General features: G+C 38.3%; 2 protein-coding genes across 4 annotated transcripts in view; one reads left to right on the plus strand and one right to left on the minus strand.

Moving 5' to 3' along the window:
* ASB14 (ankyrin repeat and SOCS box containing 14) overlaps positions 1–2,426 on the plus strand; it is a 17,783-nt gene extending 15,357 nt beyond the window's left edge. For both annotated transcript variants that reach the window (XM_053988948.1, XM_053988949.1), the window contains one exon: positions 2,346–2,426. The gene's annotated coding sequence lies outside the window, so the exon portion shown is untranslated. The remainder of the gene's footprint in view (positions 1–2,345) is intronic.
* Positions 1–19,638, minus strand: part of APPL1 (adaptor protein, phosphotyrosine interacting with PH domain and leucine zipper 1) — a 25,787-nt gene extending 6,149 nt beyond the window's left edge. The window contains exons 1-20 of one of the 2 annotated variants that reach the window (XM_053988946.1): positions 19,545–19,638; positions 15,162–15,260; positions 14,569–14,628; positions 13,764–13,835; positions 12,900–12,987; positions 11,699–11,728; positions 11,492–11,533; positions 10,640–10,698; positions 10,038–10,184; positions 8,588–8,670; positions 8,328–8,486; positions 7,385–7,573; positions 6,857–6,899; positions 6,188–6,244; positions 5,567–5,658; positions 4,778–4,960; positions 2,334–2,383; positions 1,791–1,965; positions 1,651–1,687; positions 140–286 (exon numbers count right to left, since the gene is read on the minus strand). In XM_053988946.1, coding sequence (XP_053844921.1) covers positions 140–286; positions 1,651–1,687; positions 1,791–1,965; positions 2,334–2,383; positions 4,778–4,960; positions 5,567–5,658; positions 6,188–6,244; positions 6,857–6,899; positions 7,385–7,573; positions 8,328–8,486; positions 8,588–8,670; positions 10,038–10,184; positions 10,640–10,698; positions 11,492–11,533; positions 11,699–11,728; positions 12,900–12,987; positions 13,764–13,835; positions 14,569–14,628; positions 15,162–15,260; positions 19,545–19,598 — 1,866 coding nt within the window. In that variant the 5' untranslated portion in view covers positions 19,599–19,638. The remainder of the gene's footprint in view (positions 1–139; positions 287–1,650; positions 1,688–1,790; positions 1,966–2,333; positions 2,384–4,777; positions 4,961–5,566; positions 5,659–6,187; positions 6,245–6,856; positions 6,900–7,384; positions 7,574–8,327; positions 8,487–8,587; positions 8,671–10,037; positions 10,185–10,639; positions 10,699–11,491; positions 11,534–11,698; positions 11,729–12,899; positions 12,988–13,763; positions 13,836–14,568; positions 14,629–15,161; positions 15,261–19,544) is intronic. The other variant, XM_053988947.1, reaches the window with a different exon arrangement.
* Between the last annotated feature and the right edge of the window lie 250 nt (positions 19,639–19,888).

Genomic DNA, 19,888 nt, shown 5'->3' on the forward strand with positions numbered 1-19,888 from the left:
ACATTAAAGCATTTGCAGGCACTTAAAATGACAGGTTTAACTTTGTCAGTACCTAAAAAATGCCTTAGACAGCTTGAATGGATCTAGCATCTTGGAATCCATATTCACAACTGATACAAGTCACAACCATCACCAATACCTTTTCCCCTTCATTATTTGATTCAAATATATAGCAGATGGAAGTCTGGCGGCTCTCCACTCTCCCTCCTGAGGTTCTAAGCACAAATCCAAACAGGCGCTTATTCTCCTGGTGTGTGGCATACAGCACTACATTGGGCAAAGGAAACTGCCAAAAGGATCAGACAGGGAGAGATTAAAACTGATTCCAAGTATTTGCCACATGAGGTTTCAATACACTGCACATTAATTAATGCACAACCACAGCACAAGAAGTTACCCGACCAAATGTAATTACAAAACACAGACAGCAAGGACTAAATTATTCCAAAGACAAGCAAATGTCAAAAAACACACTCCATGTAAGAAAAAGGGACTACATTTGCAGTGTGAGTCAGTCATCTTCCTAAAAGTAGATACACTCCTGTTTTATTTTGTTTTAATTAATTTGATTAATTATTCATTATAGTTACATTTGTGACTAAGCTTTCAATATTTAGTTCCATGTAAAGGCACTACTTCTCAAAAACCTTTACTGCAATTAGCTCAGTTCTCCTGAATTATATAAGTAAGGAAAAAAAAACCCAACCCATACAAATCACATACTCTCATTAGTTTGTTACAAGAAAACTGTTTTGCACTCTTATTCCTATAAGAGGTTGGACTTCAAATTATCTTTTTAAGACTCATCAAACAATGAACTTAAAAATTCTGAGAGTCCCTACCACAGCTGCTATGATCTGACAGGATGAGTTTTCCTGGAATTAGATGTGTGCATTTAGTATATGGGACATACCCTCAGTTGATCTATCTCACTTGCAAAAGGTAAATAAAGTCACAGCTGTGAAGCATTTCTGAACTTAATGTCAAACTTTAAATATCAAGATATTTTTCCATTCTCAAGATTTTATTTTATGAAAAGGAAAGCAATTCAGAGCTTCCAAAAAATTGAATGTTTCTAAAAACACAAAAAACTGAGAGACCATAAATTATGCATAAAAAAGGGAAAAAGGGAATAGTTTTGAAATATGATGAATAGGGACTGCTATTACTAAAGAATTAAGCTGGCCTTATTTCATATCCTAACAAGAATTACACTTACTCCTGTCATATGCATTTTTTTATAAAGAAGTAGAAAAACAAGAAATCAAACCAGAAACCATTCAACACCCTCAAGGCAATTATGCATTAAAAACAAAACCCCAAAACAAAACAGAGAAACCAAACAGCAAACAAACCCTCTTGGACTTCAGAACTAAGGTGACTCCATTATTAATGTTCTCTCTTTACTATTTTACCCTTTCAGATCACAGGGGGAAGGGAGTCTCAAAAGCCAATTTGACCTACTGAAATCACTCCCCCAAACCTGATTTGCAAGTGTTTCTAAATGTCTGCACTGGTCTCCTAATAGCACTGGAAATTTGGCTGAAAATCTCATGCTATCAGTGATTTTTGCTATCATCTAATAATAATATTTTTAAAGCAAAAGAATTACATTGCTGGGTATTTATCTTAAAATGCAAAGTTACTTACTCGTAGTCTTGTAACTTGTGTCTGTGGATCAATTAACCTAAAAATTTGTTTTTAAAGACAAACCAGAAAGTAAATTTTACCAAAGTGAAAGAAGATCATTCTGTAAATAAACATCAATTGAAGTCAGGAAGCAAACTTACTTCAAACAGTCACATGTGACTAACAAGTGTGACTCTGTCATCCTGAAAACGTTGTGGATGGCGCGAGCTGCGAGTATTTGACGCATTGTTTCATAAACAACATCTGGGCTTTCATCAGACCTCACTTCCATAGAGCCAAGAAATCTTACAATAAATAACTGATGAAGAATTGAATCTAAGAAAAAGAAAAGTATTGAAAAAACTAACTCTGTTTTGGGTTTCCCATTCAAAACCAAAGATGGATTGCAGTCAGGAAAACTCCAAACTCCTAACTTGGAAAGAGATTGCTCCTACTCAGCAATTAGAGGTGCAGTTACTACACATCTTTGCATTTGGTTAATGAATACAAAAGATAAAATGAATCATTTTTACAGCAGATTTTCAGACAGTAGTTTGATTTAACTTGACTAATCAAATACCTTGCAATGTAATTAAGCATTTTAAAACTGGTGTTAAATTAGAAGAGAGAAGCTAGAGATGAAAACAGAACTATAATTGTCAAAACTTATTTTTATTTTGCATTGAAGTGAAATTTTGTTTTACCTTCTGTTTCAGGTTTTGAGCCTCCAGATTCACCAAAAGGGTTTGTGCGTCTATCAAAAAATGAGAACATTAAAGCAGGAGTCAGATTACAGGAACCATTCATGGATAGTGCAGTCGTCTCATGCTGTGTCAAATACCAACGTGTAATGAGTTCACCAACTTGTCATCTGGAGGAATAATGTATCATGAACCATAAGGAGAAGCAATTCTATCAGGAGTGAGATGTAACTTGTTTTATTTGAGGACCCACATTATGGGGAATATACCAAATATTATTGTCCTATTGCTGCCATAGAAAGTTTTGCTCACTTTTTTTTTTTTTCTTATATTTGAATTAAGCCCAAACCAAAACCTTGGTAATGTTTGAAAAGCTACAGTTTTAGGGGAGGAAATTTCACAGAACAGCTTCAGGAAGCACAGCCAAAATCCAGGCCATTTCAGTACTCCATAGGAGCACCCACTTCTCATCACTGTCAAGGTGTTGAATTACTTACTCAAGAGAAGCCCCTGGGTTTGTTTCAAATGCAGCTTTCTCAAAACATCACTGGGGTTTTACTCCTAGAGAGTCAAGAGAAATGTGGCTATTTCTGGCTCTCAGAGACAGAATTACTATCAGTTACAGAGAAAAGTGAAAATACTCTAGGCTTCCAAGTCTGCATTTTTCAAAACCAGTAAAGGAATAATCAAAGGAAATGGGGACATATTATTTAAAATTTGTAGAGGAAATTACCCATTCTCTTTGGCTGATTGGTAGCTAAAAAGCTACTGGCAAGGGTTCAATATAGTTCAAATTAGGTTTTTTATGGGATTAATGCAAGTATTACCTCGATAGTTAGTGTTCTAAAAACAAATTTCAGAAGTATGAGAAAAAAAAAATTGTTTAGTTACACATACCGACTGCCATATTTTATCAATTATCAGAAATGTTTTAACTAAGAGATGTCTAGTTTAAAGTAACAAAATTTTTCTAGATTGAAGCCAAGATGGCATTGCTACAATGTTTAAATTACATGGACTCAATCAAGAACCATCCCATGAAAGGCTGACCTGTGTAATTATAGTAAAAGCAGATTCTTTCTACCAGCATCTCATATTGCTCAGACTTTTCTTGTCATCTAATATTAAACTGGAACAGTAAATACAAAATCTCACAGGATCTCTCAAAAGGTAAAAATAAAATTTAAATATATGTCATCAGTATCAGAAACCAAGAAAAGTACAAACATGTTACCTATCTGTAGCAGTTCTTTATTGAAGGCCATGGTTAATTGAAAATACTGAGCCCAACTCTATCATTTCTGCTATGAAAAATATTATTTTCTAGACAAGAATTATAACTGATGACATCACAGAATATTCTGAGTTGGAAGGGACCCCCAAGGATCATTGAGTCCAGCTCTCCAGTGAAGGGCCCACACAGGGATTGAATCCACAGCCTTGGTGTTAGTGGCACCCTGCTCTGACCAACTGAGCTACACCAGGCTACCACAGGAGTTCAGCCAAGTCTTAAACTTTGCACTTCCTGCAATACAGTTCAAGTCTATTTTAAATCAGTGTATTCTGAAGGATCTAGTTGGCCATCTGCTTATCCTGCTATACCCAGCAACAATAAGAAGAAAACTGTGGAAAAAAGGAAAAAATAGTTGTGTATTTATCATTTCAACCCTTACATCTGTGAGATGCAATTCAAAATTGAAGTATTTTCCTAGAGGTAGGGGGATATAACACATTTTTGTGACAAGAATTGCATCAATTAGTTTTTATCTCTTTTAGCTGTTTTTGTTGTTAAGAGCAGCTGGATCTGCAAATACATTTTGTTCATATCTGAATTCTATAGATTTAGCTCTAGAAGTGCAGTGATGATTTACAGGTCTTTGGTTTTTAGTACATCTCCCACTCAAATATAATAACAAGTAGGAGAAAATGCTTTTACGTTTTGGATGAATCATTAAGATGATTTTAACTTGTCTGCATGTGAAATTACTCTAGAAGCCTAGACCATTTTCACTCACCTTTCAGCTTAAGAGGAGTGTCATCGTATGCCATCATCACCTGGAGGCAGGGCTACCAAATTTCTCTTGAGTTTCCAAGAGGAAATAACCCAAGCTGCTGGGTGAGCAAGCAATAGGAAAGGAAAATACTTTGTGAAACCAAAAGTTTAAAATAAATCAGTAAATAAAAACATTGGCTGTTAAAGCAAGAAAAGCTGCTGCAAAATAGAAAACTACACCTTGACTCTAGTGATGCAATTAAGCCTTTTTTTACAATTCCATTTAAGTTTAACAAATTGTTTTGCTCCACTGGCCACTGCAAAATTTGTGACATCAGTCAGGAAAAAGGCAATGTGTGTGCTGGAGCTGCATCTTAAATGTGGTTTTCTTGTTTGTTTTTGAATTAGTAACATTAACTTTAGGGATTTTTTTCCTTCTCTCTACATTTCATACCTGCCCGATTGCCCTGATGACTTTGCTTGGCCAGGCAGATCTTCACTGACTGGAGATATTATGTCAAATTGGATGGGAGTGTCAGGGGCAACAAGGGAATCCAAGGAAAGTGCTGAGAGAGCTGCTGAGTCAGATCCCAGTGACCCTGAGCTGCTGGTACGAGCTGCAGGAGGACGAGATTGTCTACAACAAAACCAAAAAGGCAAAGTTAGGGTATGTGAGTTCAGGTTGATAATGAATTAAACCATAGGGGACACCAATAGAGTATTCCAGACCTTAGATGTAAAACAAAAACAAAAACAAACAAACAAACAAACAAAAACCCAAAAAAAAAAAGAAAAAACACCAAATACCTGAAGATCGGGGTATAGCAAACAAATCTATGTACCTAGTCAAATTTCAGTTAAAGTTACCACTTCCATTAGTAATTGCATCAGATTGATTTAATATCACTATATAATCACATATTAAATATAATACAGTCTGAGGTCTGCTTCCAGGAATTGGACACATGAAGAAAAATCTCATCAAGAAATCACACAACAAAACAGAAATTATGAAACCAAGGTGTCCACCAGTTGGCATTAGGATTACTTGTAACAAAGGATGCTTAACAGTGCTTCAGCAGTGAAAGGTGTGTTCAGGAAACTTTCCTCTGGCCTCTCAAAGATTTAGTTCTGATCACAAAAACATCTGTAGCTTTGTTAGGCTTTTTTTTTTCCCTGTAACTTTATCCAGGATTTTCTCCTTATATGTGCACCTCAAATGCCCTCTGGTTGCTTCACTTACACAGCTGGCCTCATGCTCTCGTGCCTCTGCTGAAAGGAAGGGGAAGGAGTGACAGCCTCCAGAGCTGACTGGTTCACACGGGCAGCAATTTCCTGCAGCAGAGATGGGAAAAAATAACTGAAAACACTTTTCTCAAAACAAAATTTTAGATTTTATTTATATGCAACTGGGAAAAGTTATAAACTCAACCCTTCATGAGAATCTTGCATTCTTAAATTTTCACCAAAACATCTCCAGCATTTTCTTCCAACTTTTCTTCAAACACATAACCTGATGTTAACTTTCTCAATTTAAATGAACACATTGGCCTTAAAATACTGCCAATGTTAATAAAAGGCAATAGAGAAAAGCTCCAATGATAACTCTGGCAAAATAAGCAAATGTAGCCAGGAAAACCAAAAGAAAAATCTCACTTGAGAAATGCAGCCCTCAACCGTGAACTAAAACCCATGAAGACACACTTCATATATAGACACATGCTCTGTTATAAAAGTTTTTATTGGGCCAATTGCCCTAATTTAGTAAGCAAAAATCATTATGTAAGTTTGTATCAATATGAACTTGCTCTATAAAAAGTAAACTAAAACTAAAACTCATAACTATAAATTTTAGTAGAGTTACCTCAGGGTTTTCACTTAGATATATCTGCTTAGATATGTTGTTTATGGTACAAATCCACTGAAAAAGAGGAAGAAAAAAGAAAACAAATTAATCTGTTATGCTTTCTAAGCAAACTTGACTACCTGAGTTGCTAGTTTCAACACTTTTTCTACTTTCTTTGTAAATTCAGAGAGCCAAATATTCTGCAGATCCAGCTTGTCATTAAATTCACTGCCACCTGCATACTGCACCCTACAATTTAAGATTTTAGTCATAGTAAAACTGAAGAAAGCCTAACTCACAACTCATCAGAATTAAAAAAAAGACTCATCAGGATTCTCTGTTCTTCTTTATTCTGTGCTGCAGATGACATTGTTTCTTCATGACATTATAAAAATTCAATTTGGCTTTTTGGAATTTGCTCATTTCTTGCATCTAAAAGCTAGAATCTGCTTTCTCTCTCTGCTCTGGAAAACCATTTGCTCCTGTTGCTGGCTTTTCAACTTTTATCTGAAGGAGGAAACTAAGAGGAACACTTAAGATAAACAAGGTGTTACTAACAAAGATAATTTATTAATAAGTAGAAACAAACAAATAAAAAAAGCAGCAGTATCCAGCTATGGTTAGGAATGCATTCTTTCTGTGCAGCAGAAAATCACTGGGCTCCATGCACACCTCCTATAAGCTTACCTCTTCATAATCTTTTTTACTTTCTGCTTGTAAGATTGAAGACCTGAAAGAGAAGAATGGAAAACACAGTTTTGTGTATCTAAAATGCCTCACAAATACAGTCAGCCAATAAATTACATTTTCATATTTACACTTTGAACAAGTTAGGAAAGGCTGAAGATTGTGTTTGTGCTGAGTGCAGTCAACATTTAATTAGGATGGGGAGGAACCTATGCTTTCCTTTCAAAAGGAAACAGAAAAGCATCACAATTCTAATTGTATCCATGTAATACTTAAGTATTCACAAAAAGCAATAATAGGTGATTGTCAACTAATTACCATAATCTTATTTTGAAATACTACTGAGCTACATTATAGAGTTTATAAACAAAAATCCAGTTAACACAGTTCAAAGGATATCCCAGATTTTGCTTCTAAATATCCACAGAATATATCAAGTTAACATCTAGCCAAAGGCAGGCCATCTTTCTTTTCCTAATTAGTGACTCCAGTATTTCTTACAAGAACCAGCAATGTAAGACCACTCACTTTTTGCCATCAAAAGATGTTATCTGGAAACAGTACCGTCTGTCCTCACAGTCCACAGCCATCACAGAGCAATTGTCTATGTCCATGACAAGTCCCCCAGCCACATCTCCTCTTGCCTGGCTCATCAGATTTCCACCTTGAGTGAAGTAAAACTGTCTCTCCCAACTGGAAGACACCAGCCCTGTCTTACTGAAAGATAAAAAGCAGCCCTCAGTTAGCCTTCCTTTTTGCTCAGACACTCTATAATATTAGTTGCTGAAATTGTGTTCTAATACAGAAATTAATGCCTCATTCAGTAAGTATTTTATTTTAACTGTTGTTGTAAAAGTAGTCTTTTTTTTTTTAATTCCTTGGAGCTTATTATATAAATTACAGTAAAAAAATTTCAATGTTACAACTTATTTTTAGTAGCTCTGAAAAACAGCTGTGGGACTTCCCTAGAGGCACAGCTCCCTCCTGTGGACAATGAGCTGCATGGAATCCAGAAGCTCCTCCCAAGGGTATTTTGGTTAACAGAGTGTTTTGCCTTGTTTAGAGCAAATTACAATGTTTTATTAGTGATTTGAATCCCAAAGCTTTAACAGACACTTCCAGAAAAATCCTGATAGATGGAATCTTGTTACTTCCATGTTAGGATGCAGAGAAATTACACTATCAAACCTTTTTTTTTTTTTTTTTTTAACTGTGAAAATTCAGGAAAATTTATACTAAAATCAGGATAATTATGCTTTGCACCTGAATGAGATTATGTCAGTGTAACAATGAATTTAACAGTAACTAGGTGAAGAAGTCCAAAGAAAGAAACAGAATAGCTCTTATGTGACTTATTCAACTAAATTTATAAAACCAGCATAGCTAACATCTAAAAAAATTTCCAGCTTCTTTAGCTTTCCTTTTTCAAAATTAAATACTCTGGAATTTTAAAATAACAAGTTACTCTTACTTTCTTGCATTGAGATAGCCAGCTTTCCGTGTTAGATTCCTATGAGCAGGAAATTTGGTAGGATCAGGATCAGGCAAATACAGTGGATCACTGGCTACTTCCAAGTCCTCTATAGTTTGTTGCATGTTTTCTACTTCACAATCCATTTCCCTGCGAACACTAAGATAAAAATGTGTTATTAACAAAGATAATTTATTAATAAGTAGAAATAGAAAAAAATAATTTTCATATAATTTCAAAATTCAACAAAGCCAACTTACTTCTGTACACTTGTGCCAATATTGGTCAAAAATTCTTCCAGTTGCTCAGTAAGATTTTCTGAACCCATTTTAAAAAAGCTTATCTTTAAAGAAAAAAGGATGAAAAGGGAGAATTTAGTCATTAATAAAACTACACTAACAATTAACAGATGAAGTCATAGAAGGCTGAAGTTTCTCAGAGAAATCTGTTTTCATCCCTCATTCCCACCAAAGCCTCTTACTAAAAGCAGCAGAATGTGTGTTTGTGGCTGCAGGTGAAGGCTGCACAAGGACATGAACAGAGCTGCCTGGAGAAAATACAGAAGCACACAGGAACTGCCTGGAAACATGCCCAAGGTCTCTCTGTCCTTTTTCAGTGCCACCATTCTGCCACCTGTTCTTCTGGGGGGTAATTTGGGGCACATATGAGAGAACCTGTGAGGATTTGTCCAGGGCCATCCACAGGGAACTAACAATATGTATTTTAAGCACAGGGTACTCCATAATGGGCCAGAAGATCTGCCACGGCTAAACTGAGGTTAGAACAGGAAGCCCTGGGACATGGCCCTGCCCTTCTGTTTCATAGATTCAGCAAAAAGCTCCACCTAAGCACCAGGTTGCACTTACTTTACTGCACAAAACATGCAGAACTTGGCTCTTAAATACAAGCTGCAAAGTTTCAAAAGAAAGCAAGAGTTCTTGCCTTTGGAAAGCTTTCAGACAGTGTGCAGAAGTTGATTTCTAGTCAGGTCACTGTAGCAGTGCCAGATGCTGGAAAGCTTGACTTGCAAAGAAAAACCCCAAAGCTCATGCTTAAAAACGTACTTCCAAAAATACAAAGTCTGTCCAAATAACTTTATCATAGTTCTATTTTTGGCACCCATCCTCAAGTAAACCAATCATGAACTTATTAAGCAAAACCAAAGCAGAAAGTTTTTCAGCATTCTGGCTTGTCCACAGTCTTGACTGAAAACAGTTGTTTTGTGGCTTTTGATGAGTATCTCATTTCAGAACAGCTGCCACAGGAATGAGTTTAACTGTCTCCATGTTATTTGCTGAGAAGCTTCACTTCTATGTGCATTTGCATGAAAGCTCTAATCAGTTCTTCCATTTAGTGGAATCAAGTGCCCAGCAGTAAAAATCTAGGCACTGCATCAACTCCAGCCATCTGGGTTCTCGGGGAAAATTAACCGTTATATTTGTCACCCAGACTTTGCTAAAAGACTCTGTGATGGCAGTGAGGGCATCTCATGAAGAGATTCCTGCAGTGAGTGGGCAACGACCAGTGCTAAGTAATGGCACCACCAGGGCAGCAGCTGTGGCAGCTCAGAGAAGTGGATGGGTGGGTCTTTTTCTCCATTTCCTTCCTTGGACTGCAGAAGAGGGCTTGCAATGGATTTCAGTACTTCAACCTTCATGAAGTACTTTTATTTCTTCTTTCAGATCTACAGCTTTCAGAATCTGAAATTACCTGAGCTTGCATGTATCCTAGCAAGGGTTCTAGCAGAGAAATTTTCTTTTTGTACTGGAGAGTATTTAATGCACAGAAATAATGCATCATAGTCTGATGCTGTTTTTTCCTTGAAGTATATACATCTTCTGTAACTTCAGCCTTGATCTGAAGAGACACAGACAAGGGGAGGGAAAAAAAGGAATGTTTGAGATTGACATTGATCACATGCCTTCTGGACAGCTTTACAGCCAGCATGGAAAAACCCACAGTCATGTTCTACCCTCTATCACTAGCTGCTGCATATTTTACTATTCCACTTCTATAATTTAAACATGAGATATGTGAAAAACAAATACAGCATTCTTTTCTACCTGGAAAGTGTGGTTATTTCTTCACAGAAACAAACTGACTCTGATATCACAATATTATTCCTAAAGCACTGTCAGTGTTACAGGACAGGCATGTATTGGAGAAACCTGCTTTTCTGTCTAGACTGCTAAAAGCTATCAAATGTCACAAAGAATCTGCCATACACTGTGTTCCATCATAAAAATATATAAGATTAAAATTATTTCTTATCTTCTCTAAAAATCTTTATATTAAGATTTTGTTTTACAAACCTTTTCATTTTCCTTTCTTTTTGACAACCGACTGTATCTGGTAATGGCAGCATCATGGTCTAAGCAATCAAGAGAGAATTTATGATCATTTTCACAAATTAAAGACTTATGAAACAGAGCAGAAAACCTTTTATATCACAGTGTTAGACAGCTGAATGCAAAGTTCTATCATACTAACACCTTGAGGAACTGTTCTTGTCTGTTTATAATCACTTCACTGCAATAAATACTTGGGCTGAAGAAAAATTCTAACCAGATGCAAATGTTGCCAAATTGTTACAAAGTTCCCTAAACATCCACTATTTTTCAAAGAAGAAATGTCCATTAAGTAGAGAAACTTTACATTATGAAAACCTGTATCTAATATTTTTTGCTTCTAAAGCAATGAAACAATCTTCACTGAGAGAAGTAGAATGTTATTTAAATAATAAGTTCTCTACATGGATATATTAGAGGCAGCTAAAAAATAACTTCTGAAAATAGGGAGGAGAACTATGAAATTTATTTTAGGATGGTAATTTTTTTATTGATCCAGTCCTGACTTTAAGAAGTGAGCTAGCACCTTACTCTTTTTGTAATTTTGGTGGCATAATCCTACATTATTTAATAATCATACATACACTTAAGGTTTTGCAAAAAAACCCTTTCAATCTGCCTTAATGCTTCAGTACACGGAGCAGAGATTTACAAGTGAACCAGGGAAATTGAGTGCCTAAGCATCAATCAGAAAAATTACATCTTAATTAGTTACTTTAAGCCTACAGGCTTAACTCCACTAGTTAAGGACAAATAATAATCTACAATAATACTGTTGTCTTGTAATACTGATAAGATTAAGTACTTTACACTTACCATTGCTTGCAATTTGGAAAACTTCTTTCAGGGTTAATATCTCTAAAAAAACAACATATCACAATTTAAGTAAGGTGTTATTAATGTAACATTCATGTATTACAGTTTCTCATGAAATGTTTCACTACTGAGCAATTGAAGGTAACACCTTGTACCATACTGAGCTACCAGCACAGGCACTACATGGCCAGGCAAGTCTGCTTCTACCTGGGGCCTGAGGATCATTTCTGTGCTTTCCTAAAAAAAAAAAAAAAACAACTGTACTGTAATACTGTAAGGAGGAATTTCTTTTCAGAAGTCTTTGAAAGTCATCATCAATACAAATGTAGTTCCAGTCTGGGTTCTGGTTTGAGCTGGGGAAATGCAAGCATGGGAGATGGGCAGTACCAAAGCCCAAAACACATTGGGACTCCTCCCAGCTAAAATCAGCCAAGTTCCAGCTGGTTATTGCTCTCTGTGCCAGGAACTGGAACCAGTACAATACCTTACACCTGTTCTGATCTTGTTGTGGTTTGTGCCATATTACAATACAAACCAGCAGAGAGCCATAATCAACTTTATGGTAAAGCAAGAAGAAAAAAAACTTTCCAGGAAGTGCCTATGAAGCTCATAAAGAAGTGTAGGATCATTACAAACCACACCAGCTGGTGGCTAAATCTTGCAGTAGGAAAATTTAATTCATTTTTATTGCCTCAGGGATGCCTCTTCAGCAAGTACTAACAGGAGATTTTTTCAAGTCATGAGAAGAAATAGCAGCCTTGGTATAGTCATGTTCTCTTGCTCAAAAAAAAAAAAAAAAAAAAGACCCAAACCATAATCTTTTCCATCAATAATTTTGCTGTGAACTATTGCCAAAGAAGTATTTTCCAAGACTGATGAAGTTAGAAGACTTATGAGAGACTTGTAATTTTTATATCAATTTAGACTTCAGATATTCATATCTTAGATATACCCGCTCTAGAATGTTCACAATAGGGATATTTAAGTTACTTGGAGCTTAATTCTTAATTTCTACTTGGAAGCCCATTTGCCACAGCAGTCTGTTCACTCCGGTATCTTGAGTAAAATCTATCATCATCACACACATTAGGTGTTATTTTAAACCAGGCACAAGATATAATTATTACAAAAATAAGAAGCTGGAAGCACCTTATGTCTGCACATAAGAAGTCACCTGTACTACCAGCAGAGTTGAATAACCACATTACTAAATCTCAATATAGTAAGTACTACACCGTCTCATTAATAGAAATAACTTACTTTGCTTTTTAAATGGGGAGATGCATACTTTTGAGAGCTGAAAAATAAGTGGTGTGTTCTATTTAGTGAAACAAGAGCTATGAAGATAAAATGCTATGTTTTTATTGTTGCTGCTGTTGAAAAAACAGTATTTGGTCAAGTCCTCTACCTTTTAGATCCCTTTCTTTAAACTGGGTAATAGGAAACATCATTGCATCTGCAAGCTGAGTTGAAAGTACTGCATGGCAAGAGCTGAGCTGAAAAAGACAAAAGAAGAAAATCTTAGGAAACCAGTACTGAGACCAACACAATAGGTGGACATCAATGTCACTCAAAGACGACATGTACAACTCAAACCCATTTTTGCATGTTCCTGTTTTTGCAGCTACCTTTTTCTAGGTTCCAGATCTCATCATCAGTTTTTTTACAGAAAACCTTTAGAGTTTAGTTTTTGTCGGAACTTTTTCCAAGCTACTGGATCTTGTCCAAAAACAGTCTCATTCATCCTGGCTAGTCTGTTTATTTCTCCAGTTTCCCTCCAGCTATGTCACAGCCCATCTTCCACAGCTCACCAAGGCAGAACAAAATGTGATCCTCCTCCTAAAATGCTGTTTAAGTGAGGAGAGGGATCACAACAAAAATCCTGATTCAGCTCTTAATGGTGCTCAGTTGTGTGTTCTATGAGTCAGTACCTAAGAGAGACAGCAGGAGGGTCCTCTGTCAGTCAGGTACCTGAAATCAGGCAATTCAGATACCCTCATGTACCTAGTTGCTAACTGCCACTGTGAAATGGTTTTGGATCTATCTCTAGTAGTTAAACTATCTTTTATTTCAGCAATGTATCCTCATTTTGCTGAATTCCTTCTTTATCTTAAGGTTATGTAACTTTAAATAGATGCTGCAATATACTATTAATTGTTACCTTGCTGACAAATGAATGCCATTTCTGTAGCTCCTGGCTTAAAAAAGGAGTAATTAGGCAGTTAAATCTGTCTGTACCTGACAGATTAGCAAAGCACATACAAGGACTTACCTCATCAATCACTTTTGCAAATTGCTGCAGAGTGGAAGTCATGACTTCATCATCTCCCCCAAGTGGAAAACGCTGAGAAGGCAAAAAGAGTTCTGTTGTTTGCAGTGTTTTATGCCATTCACAAAACTGGAATAATCATCTCTATGAACATATCAGGTATTCCATTATTTTAAAATATTACACAGTTAAGATATATTGAAGCAGTTCACCTTGTTAGGTGGAAAAGGAGGATAGGGAGCAGCAGCCTCATAAAAGAGCAAAGTTTTGTTTTAAACATTTTTAACCTCAGAAAATGGGACCCAGCAACAAAGCTACAAACAAAGAACCCTTCCTAGTACAGATTACGAGGGAAGAAAGTTATGGATTCCACAGTCTGTGCTTTCAGAGATGGAATTATGCTCACAGAGCAAATTATGCTTGTAATTTGGAGATTACAATGCACTCTCTTCTCTTTGGGACTATTGATATTTAAGCACTTAAGGGTAAACAGGTTTATAAAGTAAAAACAAAACAGAACTACCCTAAGCAATTCTCAAAAAAACTAATCCAAAAGTAAAATATTTCAAAAGTTATTAATATTATTCATGATAAGAGGAACTTCATTCTGGTTTAGTTGGAAGAACTAAAATAAAGACAGTAGATTATTTTGGCAACAATTTAAATCACCAACCACAGAAGTTCATTTTATCTGGACCAAACCTAAATATATTCTACACTGTGCTCTGGGAGATAAAATACTACAAAAATACACAGTATTTTGACCACAGTATCTGACCACACACAGACAACATGATTTGTGCAATACCTGTTTCTCATATTCCTTCAGAAGCTTTGAAGTCAGATGAGTTGCTGCACTTAATTCATTCTGATTAACAAAAAAGGGAAACATGAAAATCAATAAAAAGGCACACAAGTAAAGTATATCTAAATTAAAAATACAGACAAACTCAAATTTTTAGAAAATCATACAAAATAGATTCTGTTTCTGGCATAAAAACATGTTTCTGGAGTTATTTCTAGATGAGTGAAACATGAATATATTGTGGGTAAAAAATAACCTCCCACTTGATACACACTATTATACACACCGAGATCATTTTAGTGTGTGCCACATTTTAGAAACACTTGGAAAATACATTAGAGTTACTTGGAGAACAGAGAATATAATTTCACTTGTCATAAGAAATTCTGTTGCAAAAATAATCACAAGAATTTAGTCTTTACCACTCCCTTACATACAGAAAAGCAATCATTAATTCTTACTTTATTTCACTTCTTCATTTAAAACATATGGAAGTTAAAGAAAAGCATACTGCTCATTATAATGTCAAAAAAGCCAGAAACATGAAATGTGGTTCCAAAGCTTTATAATGTATTCAAGAATTTCATTAACACTACCTGAGCATCATATATTCTGTGCATGGCTTGAAACAACTGATTGATGTAATTGGATATTGCAGCAGCATCTTCTTCAAATACTCCCAGCAAAGAGCGGGTCTGTAACAATCAAACAGCCAAAACACAATCATGACAAGTTAGAAGAGAAGAATTTAAATATAATGGAATTTCAGACTTAAATAGCATTATTTCAGGTTTCATTACTGAAAATTTTATAAACCCTCCAACAGTGTTTAAAGGAATGATACCTGCTGCATGCCAGAGAATCTTACAGATACCCAAGCTCAGCCTTCCTCCTGCTGTCAGCCTCTCTCCAGGTTAATACATTTTCAGAAAGGAAAGGGCCAAGGGAGATGGACAACTGTTAAATGTTGAAACTGTGGGCAACTACTGGGCTCACTATGGTACATCCCTAAGGAGAAGGGTAAAGATTACTGGTATTAAACAGCTTGCCAGGTATACACATTTCCTCTGCAGTGAGATCCAAATAAAGGCTGTGACTGTCTCATACTGTCCAACCTGAACACAGACAGTTGCTGGTTATGCTTGAACCTGTAGTTTACCTGTGGAATAACCATCAATTCTGTGATCAAAAGGTTGAGGAACTACACCAAACCAAACCAAACAATACCACCTGCATTTGACTGTCCTCAACATACATGTTTCTCACCACTGAAAGGGAGTGAAAAGATCTGTCCCTACCCTGGCTTGTCAGTCTGTCTGCTCTTTAGCTGGTGTCACCCACAAGCCTGGTGACTCCTGTGTCCAACTGCACTGCGTGCATCACTGATGGTGCTTAACAACCTCCATCTCAAAAATCAACCTCTTTTATCACTGGCTACCTATTAAACCAAAACACTGATCTCCATCTATAAGCACAACTATCCACCCAGCTTTCCACTCAGGTCACAGTGCATACCTCTCCCTTTTGGCCAGAAGAATGTTGCCAGATCGTGTCAGAGTGCTTGCATAAGCCAGGGTGACTGACATCCCCTGCTCTCCCTTCTGCCCAAAGGACTGACTCCATAAGAAGGCAATCAGGTTGCTCAGGTGTAATTTGCCTGTAAGCTTAAATGAGATGCTGACTGCATGTTCTTGCATCCTTTTTGCACTTGGAAGCAAGGTTATTCCTCCTCACCATGAGGATTTTGAATGGCTTCCTTCCACCAAGACAAAAATCCCAAAGGGGGGAAAGCAGAGGATGTACCAGTAACTCTGCACAGGCCACACTGGCTTTTCTTAAAACATTGCTTGGGATGCTTGGCTGTAGAAGCAGGAGCAGTGCTTGCAAGAGCCACAGAGGAAATACTTTGGCAATGTTTTAGCAAAAGGACTAAGCTTTGTTTCTAGGATTACACTAAAATTAATGTACAGGCAGAAAATTAAAATAATCTTAAGGACATAATTTTTCCCCCAAACTATGATCATTAAACACTTGAAATTGGAAATTCTATTTTTTAGTCTACCCTAGGCTGTCTTGCAATTACTGATGTCTTTAGTCCATCTCCCCTTGAAGCATGAAGGTCTTTTTCAGCTATTTCTGATTTTTTGTTTTTAATGATAATCAAAGAGAACATATTAAACCCATATAAAGTATATTATTTAACAATTCTTTTGACATAAGATTATTTTATCTAAGTTGCATTAGATGCCTGGCTGTATCACAACTACTGTCATGCTTTATAATGTCTAAAAGATATTTAAATATTAAAAAATATCAGCACAATAAATAGTTTTAATGCTGGTTCTAATTATAAAACAAGTGGAAAGAGGTGGAGGAGAACTCAAATCTTTGCCAGGTGTTGCAACGTGTGTCATCCTAACAGCCTTGATTGTCCCATTAGGGTAGACATCCACGAAAGAATGCAAAAGAAAAAATTACAAGGTACTATAACCATTGAATTATATAGTCATGACCTTTAAACCTGAACATAAATAAACCTGAGCTTGTAATTTTAAAGGAGTATTATGTAAGGTTTCTGGATTATGCTTACTCTTTAAAACTGAACATGGAAAAAAATGATTTTTATGCTTTACTTTAAAAATGTCTGTTATTGATGTTCAACTGTCAAAATAATACCATATGATACTAATGGATAGAAATTAATCTGAAACTGTAAACAAGCTATGGCAGACTTCTGCTTAGCAGAAAATTAGAGCAATTGTTTACTTATGTTTCTAGTAAAACTCTGCATCGTTTTGCATTTTCTTTGAGTTCCTTTCAATCCGTGTTTGTGAGCAAGCAAGGAAAGGACCAGGGAGAAGCTGCACAATGAACCCCCTCGTTAGAAGTCAGTGTTAAGCCTTCTATGGCATCAGATGGAGGGCACTGCAGGTGACAGGAGCCACAGCCTGTGCTACCAGTCTCTTGGCTTGTTTGTTGTGCTTTGGGAACGCAAATCAGTGTGAGCAGAAACTCTCTAAATACACACCGAGTGTGTGTGTAATACATGTCCTAGGTTAATGAGTAAATTGCCCTGCTTTGCATAGCAAAAGACTGTGTAAACTTGGCGTTTGGTTTAGGCCTGACAAGCACAGTGGTTAGATTTTGATCCTGTGACAACAGGAAATGAATGGGTTTGGGCATTTTTGAAAAGCCTTTCCCTCCCTCAGACACAGAATAAGTTTGATATGACGTTTATACACCTACAGTCAATGTCTGAAACATGAACTCCAGGCCATGGTGCAGCACTAAAAAATCACCCAGGCTGATGGGCTTGGCCATATCCCAGCATGAATGTATCCAAGTCATGGCAACTCCTCCAGAGAGGATTCTGCTTTCTTCAAACAACATTTGCTGTCATTTCCACCCCATTGATTTCGAAGTAACAGAAATTAACTAATGTAACAGACGGACCAACCTAACAGAAAACCACTGAGTCCTTACTAGAGGACCTGGCTCCCAGAATTCATCTGAAATACCACACTGACTGAAAGATGTAAATTTTCTACCTAAAAAAAAGACAATATTGACAAATCCAATTACTTAAGCATCTCAGACACATCGGGCTGAATTAGTCTTTGCTTGTCTGTATCACAGCTAACCTCAGAGTTTAGAAGATTCTAGAATTACAATTACATTCCAGTAAGTAACATTTTTCATGTGCTTCCCAAATGTCCTCAGATGGTCCTAAATTCATGTTACATTTGACATTTCCTATAAATACGAATAGTTCTGACTTCCTCATACTAAGAAAAGACCTTCAAGAGATAATTTTTTTAATCAGTATTATTACAGGACTTTCGAAATTTTTTCCTCTTCATGAGATGACAGCAGGTTTGAGCCCTGGACCAGAACCCACAGTAGAGGCCAGATCTCATTTCACATTTAGCATTTGAGCTATCTGGGGCACTGTCCTTGGGAAATCAATGATTCCTTTTGTGCATAGCCTTCTCTTGCCTTTTTGACGTCATCCTTCCACTTGATAGAGAATTGTTAAAATAATTGTAATTTTAGGGGTTAAATTTCCCTTTTTAACAAGTGAAAGTTTCTCTTCCTATGACCAAGGAATTAAAACTACCAATGCACCATGCTATTGCAATACAGGACATCCTGCTCACTATGTAAACCGTGCACCAGAACAAGGATCTTAATTCAAAAGGCTGCCATAAAAGAAAATACATTGCAAACTTTTCCCCACATCTAAGAAGCACAGCACATTTGCTGTTGCTGCTGCGAGCAAGAGAAACCAGAGCCACTGAATACAGCATTTCCTACTTTAGAAAGAAACTCCAGTGCTACAGAGCATCGCTGACGCAGATCAGGCAGCAGCAAGGCAAGAGAAGAATCGGAGCAAGGAGAGGCCTCCGGGCACCATGTGCTTCCCACCTACTCTCCGCACTACCCACCGCCGCGACAGCCTCACGCAGCACCCGCTCCTCACACGGGTCCACTAAACCTTAACGCGCCTTGGTGAACAACAAAGAGGAAAAATCGTTTTGAGAAGGCAACACGGGTTTTGTGGGCACGAGGTGTCCAAAATCGAGCCCGAGTGCGGAGGCGGGGGGCGGAGATCAGAGAGCCGCTGCCGATGCCGGCGCTGCCCCGACAGAGGTGCCGCAGCACCCGCAGCACCCGGGCCCGGAGCTGCGGCCCCGCTCCCGGCCCGCGGCTCTCCCGGGAGCGCCGGCGGGGCCAGCGGGCCACGGCGCCGCGCTGCTCCGAGCGGGCGTTCGCAGGACACGGCCGCGGCGGAAAGCCCGAGCCGAGACTGTCGGAGCCCCGCGGGGCCGTGCAGGCAGCGTCCCCGCCGCGCTGCTGGGGCGTCACCCTTCCTCCCGGCCACCGCCGCGGCTCTCCCGGGGCCGGGAACGACAGGGAAGCAGCGCTGGGCCCGCCAGCAGGGGCTGGGCCCGATGTGGCCTCCGCTGGGCCTGTCTCACCTGCGGGCTGTCCTCCAGCGTCTCCTCGATGGGCAATTTGTCGATGCCGGGCATGGCGGCCACCGCGCTGAGCCCCCGCGGCTCCGCTCCCCCCGCGCCGGCCCGGCCGGCCCCGACCCGCACCCGCACCCGCCCCCGCGCGCCGGACGTCCCGCCCCCGCGCGCCCGGCTTCCCCATTGGCCCGCCCGGCTTCCCCATTGGCCCGCCCGGCTTCCCCATTGGCCCGCCCTCCCCTCCCACCCGGCTGCCCATTGGCTGGCGGGCCTGCCCGTTCGCGCGCAGGTGCTGGGGCTGAGGCGCTCGCGCGCGGCCCCTCAGGGCCGAGGCTCGGCGGCGTCCCGGG

Source organism: Vidua macroura, chromosome 13 (assembly GCF_024509145.1).
Source record: "Vidua macroura isolate BioBank_ID:100142 chromosome 13, ASM2450914v1, whole genome shotgun sequence".
NCBI classification, from domain to species: domain Eukaryota; kingdom Metazoa; phylum Chordata; class Aves; order Passeriformes; family Viduidae; genus Vidua; species Vidua macroura.